Raw genomic sequence first — 8,186 nt, 5'->3', positions numbered from 1 at the left:
ATGACACTCGATATATTACCAATATTTGATACGCACACTAAACATCACTATGTAAGTAGTGGAGCTACCAGTACTACAGATAATACCACTACATTTACTTCAGCCACTATTTACCAACCACAAACTACCACAAGCAGTAATAAACCAAATGTAAACTGTTTATTAAATGGATATATGTTAAACCATGAACTTCGGTTTATCAGAAAAATTGGTGCTGGTACCTATGGTTTGATTTACCTTGTGGAAAATATCTACACTAAACAACAATTTGCTGCTAAAATGGTTCTTGAACAGCCATTACTCAAACAAAAGCAACAACAACAACAAAGTCATCATGGACATAAAGGAGAATCTAGTATGAACAAACAAATAATACTGCAAGAATTTTATCAATATTTTTTAAACAATAGTATGCCACAACCACGAAATTTGGACTTGAATTACCTTCGAGACAACGGACATGATTGCCCCTTTTTGACTGAAATCTCATTACATTTAAAAGTACATCAACACCCAAACATAGCGACTATTCATCAAGTATTAAACATTGAAGATTTTGCCATAATAATATTGATGGATCATTTTGAGCAAGGAGATTTGTTCACTAATATCATTGATAGACAAATATTCACCAATAATAGTCATAGAAAAGTTCCAAGAACAGATTTTGAAACCCAATTATTAATGAAGAATGCCATGTTACAATTGATAGAAGCCATTGAATATTGTCACGAAAATAATATTTACCATTGTGATTTAAAACCAGAAAACATTATGGTTAGATATAATCCATACTATGTTCGTCCAACTATCAATAACAATAATAACAATGGAGAAGATGATTTATGCTATGCCAACAGTATTATTGACTATAATGAATTACACCTCGTGTTGATTGATTTTGGTTTAGCTATGGACTCTGCTACCATTTGTTGTAATTCATGTCGTGGATCGTCATTTTACATGGCACCAGAAAGAACCACCAATTACAACACCCATCGTTTAATCAACCAATTAATTGATATGAATCAATATGAGTCAATTGAAATCAATGGGACAACAGTGACAAAATCAAACTGTAAATATTTACCTACATTAGCTGGGGATATTTGGTCATTGGGAGTATTGTTCATTAATATCACTTGTTCAAGAAACCCATGGCCCATTGCATCATTTGATAATAATCAAAATAATGAAGTGTTTAAGAATTATATGTTGAATAATAACAAGGCTGTTTTGAGCAAAATCTTACCCATTTCCTCACAATTTAATCGCTTATTAGATAGAATTTTTAAATTGAATCCTAATGATAGAATAGATTTACCAACTTTATACAAAGAAGTTATTCGTTGTGATTTCTTCAAAGATGATCATTACTACTATGCTCAACATCAACATCATCACAATCACAATCAAATCAATAATGCTTACAATCACTATCAGAAACAACCTAATCAAGCAAGACCTACTGCAAACCAACAATTATATACACCACCAGAAACCACCACTTATAATTCATACGCTAGTGATATGGAAGAAGATGAAATTAGTGATGATGAGTTTTATTCTGATGAAGAAGATGAAGATATTGAAGAATATGAAGAGGAAGAGGAAGAGTATTTTGGTAATGAGCAACAACAACAACAGCAAGTCACAACAGTGAATGGTAATTTTGGTCAAGTTAAAGGTACCTGTTATTACGATACCAAAACCAAAACAACTACATATATAAAACCACCAGCTGCATATACTTTAGAGACGCCTAGTCAAAGTGTTGAATACTGTTAAGTTGTACACATAAATAATTAATGACAATTAATAATAACGATTAATAATATAGAAAACTGTAAAAAAATATAATGGGGTTTGAATCGGTAATTTTTCTTTTTTTCTTTTCTTTATAGAGATAATACTTAATAATTAATATATTAACTAATTTGTATCTATAATAACATGAAAATTTATTTGTAGTTTGTAATCGATCTTGGTAAGAGTGTGTTAGAGTACTCGGTGGTTAAGAGTAAAGTTGCAAAAAATAGAGTATTCCAGTAACAATGTAATGGTCGTTCCCTAAATGATAATGGAAGAGGGACTTTGAAATTAAGATTCGTGACGAAAAGCAACCCAAACAGAAAAAAAAATATCACAAGACGATTTTATTTTTTTTTGGTTTTTTTTTTCTTGATTACTAGATTGCTAATAATAATTTCAAGAATGAGTTATTATCATTGTTGTTGTTGTTGTTGTTCGTCTTGTTACTGCTCATACGTGGTTGTTGCTGTTGGGTTGTTTGTTGGTGAATAATGAAATTATAATTCTCGCTTAGGGTTTACTATTGTAGACTGAATGAAAACTCTTGAGTATGAGTCTCATTCTCGCCAAGATAAATTCTCAAATCAACTTAGTAAAAACGTTTTTATTCCTCTCAAAAGGTCCAAATGGCAGTGACGATGATGGAGGCAGAAAATAATATTCTTGGTCCCTACGGTTGATTACGGGACGGTCTTTATTTTACTTACTACAGTCTAAGCATTTTTTGAAGAAGGCAAAGAAAAATTATAAGTTTGGCAGTTTAAGCAAAGCAAACTGGGATGACCCAATTATCAAAACCAACTGCTTTTCCTCCTTTCCAAGCCAATAACCAATCGAGGAGAGAGCTAAGGCGGGACGGGAAAGAAAGAAAGAAAATAGGGAGGTACCCACATTTAGATCATTTAAAAAAAAAAACTGTACAGGTATTTTTGGTTTTCCGTAAAGATTGATTAAAACTAACTTTTAAAGTGTAAGTGCATAAAACACAGCCAAAAAAAAAAAAGAAAGCCAAATATAGGATAATGGCTGGACGGTATTAAGGTGGTTCTTATCCGCCAACCATCATCTCCACTCTCTCTATTTATCAGTTTTTTCAAATTAAGCTATACACAATTTCAATAGGAAAGCGGATCATGTGAACTTGCTACTACTCCATAAAGAAATGTATTTTTACTAGGGCCTCTAAATTTAAGTTATGAACACCATTTACTAAACCCAATTGTTAAGCATTTGCTGCAATTTTTTTCGGTCCCGAGATTTGCACAGGTGGACACGACATGACTTGTAAAAAAACAATAAACAGAAGAATAAACTCTTGGTTGAACGGAGTTTCAATATTTCGTTTCATTAGTATGTTAAAGCTTATAGCAATGGTAAAAATGGAATTCTTTTGAAGGACGATGCTTTGTTACTTACCTTGTTTTGTATAACATAAGCGTATTCCAGTTCGTAATGATTGCAAAACGGAGAGAAAGTTTTTTTTCAACAAATGCGATACAACAAAAAATTGAAAAAATTCTCCCGAGGTCCAAATACTTCAAAATAAACCCTTCTCTATATTTTTTTTGTGCCTAATGTTCTAAAAGCATTTTTAAAACTACATAAACCATCATCACATTGAATTGGTTGGACTGGTTTGTGGAACTCATTGCACTATTTGCCATCAATCCATCCAGGTTATTTCAAAAGAGAACAGCTATTCTCAACACAAAACACCACCATCGCTCAATGAAATAGTGAAAATTTTGTGAGTCAAACCTGTAAAGTTCATCTGATGGTCCTCGGTGTGTGATAATAGTAACATATCAACAAGTCTGCTTTTAAAAGTTTTTTCACTTACTATAATTTTTGACCTTACAACATCCGAAATCTTCCTGTTTCTAGACTCACAACTCCATCGTAGCAGCAACAACTGCTATTATGGGTATGCGCCACAGTGAGTAATAATTATAGTTATGGTAACGGTTGTTCTAGTCGTTACTTGTCAACCTCGGATTATCTTAATTCATTCCAAACTTTTTCAGTTTCAGTTCCGATGTATTGTGACTTTATTGTTGTGCAGATACGGATTAATCCAAATAGGGAAATTAATTGATAAATTGCACTACAATTCTAAAGTCAAACATAAACACAAAACACTAGATAAGAAAAAAAAAGAAATGTTACTACTATTTGAAGCTAGCATTGCGGTTGCTATTCCTCGGTTGATAACTTACTTAATCCGAAACCATTGTTGAAAAAGTTGTGCGATGATTAAGCTCAACTAACCTTAAAGAAATAACAGGCGTTTGATGTTGTTTGTAAATAGAGTTTCGGATTTAATGACTCAGCAAAAAAAATTTTTTTGACATTAGAGTCTCATCGCATTTGATAGTGGTATTCGGCACCGAGATTCGCAAAATAGTTAATCTAGCAATTGAGCGTTGAAAATGAATGGCATTAACCTGTAGGAAAGTTAGCTAATAACTTAGCAGTTCAATATTAGGTTGATTAGAATTTAGCATTGTTTGTATGGTATATATTATGTGTTCTGCCTTCAACTCTAATATGTTGAAGTATTGTACTTTACCACCTCCATACATTTTCTTGTGTTAGCTGTATTGCTGGAAAAGCGGTTCTACTCAATTACAAAAAAAAATCTATCGTCCACTAAGCAGAATTTATTGTTTCATTCAATTCTATTATGTGAGCCTAGAGGTTAAAGCAAAACGATAGTGTGTTCCAAGGGTAAATCAAAAATATTGAAAAGAAGTAACCCCAGTGTGGGATATTCAATAATCCCTACTTTCCCCTCCTCATATGGGTTTGTGTTTTGGATAAGTAGCAACTGACAATTTGAACTTTCTTGATGACTATTTTTAATGCCCGTGTATTGTTGCTTGCAGATTTGCTCCCCTCCGTTTGTGTTTTGTTGTACATCGCGAATAGTTGCAAAAAATCGAATATGCCGGAAAAATAATAATATGGAGAAATTATTGGAAATGTATGTTTATGGATGACTATTCGAGCTTGCAGAATCACACTAGACTGCAAGATGTACTATGGATCTTGACTACAACCAACTACAATATAAATCTCGAATTTTACGAATTTAGTTGTTCAACTCCTGTCAATAGTAGAATGATATTCTATTTTCCGGTTATCTGAATAGATGCCAATAATTTCATATCGAGTATCCTCGAAACTTAATTTAAACTTTTTGGAAGAAGGATCTCTCAAAATTTGCAAAAAATATAAAAGTTTGGAGATTTGAACAGTCATTTTTCCTACACTCATTTGTGCATTTTACATCAGTGACGAATGTGTATATGTGCAAACGAAAATAATAATTACAAAGCACACATTAATATCCAGCTTAGAAACGTTTCAATCTTTTCCTTCCCCTCTTGATATTTGTAGTAGGTTTGATCTCTAGAAGTTGCTATTTTCTGGAGTGTTCGGTAACTTTACCCCCCAGCTAGACCAAACCAGCAAGGGAAAAATTACTGCATCATAGCCGCGCTAAGGGACAGAAACTTGGAAATCTAGTACGAGGCAAACACGCACAAGGCGAATATGTAGTGTGTAATCTCATGAATTGATAGTACGCTCTCAATTTGTTGTCACCTCGAGGTTTGCAAGTCATTGAACCAGAGGTTTTACCTAGTGCACCATTTATCTGAAAGATTAAACAAAAAAATTTAAACTTCGAAAATGATCATAACCATACAAAAGGTCATCCCCGAAAAAAACTTTTAGCACCTAATTAATTGTCCACACTGCATGCCAAGGTAACGGTTTTTTTTTGAGACCATCGCCAAGAGAGTATCAGTAATAGTTTAGTAATGTTTGTAATAATTACAATGAAGCATCAGGGAAGTAAAAACTTTAATCGACCCATAAAATTGTTGGATTCTCCCTTCCAATTACTCATCGCATAGTTTTTACTCTCCCCCGCCTTACTGTCATGCATTAAAGAAAAAAACAGACGATGAACAGAACACCCACAAAAGAGAATTCAATTGTGTTCATGAAAACGTTTACTTTTATTGCCGTGTTTACTTGTGATAATCCACATTGTGGTATGATTTCCAAATTGATTATAAAACTCAAAACAAAGTGTTTTTGGGAACAATACACGTATATGATCATCCCACATAAATCTGTATCAGACATTTTTTTATTCCTTCTTTCTCTATACAGTAATTTCTCCACCATTTCATCACTAAACATTACAGAATGCATGCATTGCTTGTGTGTAGATTTGCTATTTTTTTTTGATTTATTGTTTTATTTGCATCTGTGAGTGAATGAATGTGTGTATATGTGGGACAGCAACCAAACAAAATACAACTTATTTATATTGTATACTAGTTGATTTGAAGTCCAGACAAATTGTTGTTTTAGTTCTGATTTAGCATCGTCATTTAATCTCTAATATTAAATTATTGTACTTAGTTTTTGTCTTTTACAATAATTAAAATTTTAGTTTGTGAGTGATTGAAATCCCCCATTTTTTTTATTATTTTCCGCAAGATAACAATAGACAAAAAGAATATTATTATTATTACGAAATGGAGATTTCGGCGTTTCTCTTGGGTCAGGAAAAATTATTCTTTGTGGTTTGAATAATTCGAGAGGCAAAGTAAATTTTACACTGTTTATTATTTATTATCCGAATATTGAAAGTGGTGCGTTTCATAAAACAAGTTAACTAATGATATTCGTATACGAATACTGAGATGTCGCTGTTTAATTACTGAAGATATGAAAAGCCAAGCGGAGGTTGAGAGGTGGGTAAAGATCAAATTCTCAACGGAAATATCCTTGTCTGTATTCATGTTTTAATTCTCGTATGCTCTATATGTTATTGAATGATTTAGTTTCAACTCGTTTAGGTTAAATCTGAAGCATTCAATTTACCTTTTTTTAAATTGGCAATATGAACTATACACATTTGACTAATAGTATTAATGGCTATTGATCTGAGTTCCGAAGTTAAGATAAGTTACTGAGAACATTCTAACTCTTCATTTTAGTAGCCAATTTTAAAAGAATCTAAAAACTAATTCGATCGACCCCACTTTTAATTACCGTACTTCCGATGTACCTTTTACTGTATCTGGAGTCGATTATAATGCCGATAGTATTCTTAAATCCATCGGGGTTATAATCTCTGAAGAGATTATCCGTATACGGATACTGGGAGAAAACTCCACACAACAAAACTGCTTCGTTTTCAAGACATTATATACAGATACATATTCAAGTGTTAAATGAACTCAGAACAACAGAGGACATCTAACACTTGATTGGAACAGATAAAAGGCAACACCTCATATTAGCAAAGTAATGAAAACAACTTATGGAATTTAGAGTTCACCTAAATCTAAAGTAGACTTAGTTTTCATTACTCTAAACATACGATTTTTCTATCCTTACACACTAAGAATAATAAATCTGCCGATGTTACGTTACTTCATCTTTCGTTAAATCTATACTCTACTCGTTAATTTGTGTACATCCGTCTCTTGTTCCTTGTCCCCACAGGAAATATTAAATCTGGAGATCTGCGGAAAGAAAATTTTTTCCTGTCTGACACAAACACCAAAATGGAGAAACTCTTTATAGTTTGCCATGTGTGTGTCCAGGCCATTTTTACTATCTGGTGTCTGTATGAGAAAAAAATAATTTTTCCGTTTACTCCTCAAAATTTCAAATGAGGCAGTTTTTTTTTAGTTCTCTACTATTTGTTTGCAGAGTCAACAATCTAATGGCTGGATACTTGAGCTGATATAGCTAATAAAAACTATCAAACTAATCAATTCTTGAACAGTGTATTAAGAACTTTAAAAAATTGAATTTAGAACTATGCCTGCCTTTATTTATGTATCTTACCAGTGTTGCATTGCTGGCTGGTTCCAGGTCATTCTTTTACCTGTCGGTCTTTTTTTTGTTTGTTTAACTGCAAACTTTCTAATTATCCGTAACAATCGAAAAGCCAAAAAAATACGCACAAAATCTAAAAACAATTTTTTGGGGTTATTTGGGGAAAAATTTCAAATCTATTGTAACACCAACAAGAATAACATATTATGATGATATACATATAACGCAGACACGAACTAAAAACCACTTCATTCTATTGTTCTTCATATTACTAAAAGAGAAAATTTTTTTTCTTCAGTAGAAGAAAATCCGGGGAGGTGGAGAGGAAAAAGCCATTCTGCTATGTTTCGTGTTTACGCTGTGCTCTATTTTTTTTTGTTTTTTTTTACTATAAGAACAAAACTAAAACTAAAACTATATAAACCTATGTAAATCCCCCTTCATTTGTTCCCGTTTGTTTATTAAATTTTCTTTTCTTGCTTCTCTATCCACTCATACTCTCAAAC

General features: G+C 32.5%; 1 protein-coding gene across 1 annotated transcript; it reads left to right on the top strand. All coding sequences in view use genetic code 12, as the record gives it.

Annotated features, from left to right (window-relative positions):
• Window positions 1-1,788, top strand: SHA3 (putative serine/threonine protein kinase; the record flags this gene model as incomplete). The annotated part of the gene is made up of 1 exon (XM_708670.1): window positions 1-1,788. The coding sequence occupies one exon, from the start codon at window positions 1-3 to the stop codon at window positions 1,786-1,788; it is 1,788 nt and encodes a 595-aa protein (XP_713763.1).
• Window positions 1,789-8,186: the final 6,398 nt, after the last annotated feature.

This window comes from Candida albicans, chromosome 1, assembly GCF_000182965.3.
Source record: "Candida albicans SC5314 chromosome 1, complete sequence".
NCBI classification, from domain to species: Eukaryota; Fungi; Ascomycota; class Pichiomycetes; order Serinales; family Debaryomycetaceae; genus Candida; species Candida albicans.
Note: the sequence above shows the minus strand (reverse complement) of the source record. Positions and strands in the feature narration are given on the sequence as shown.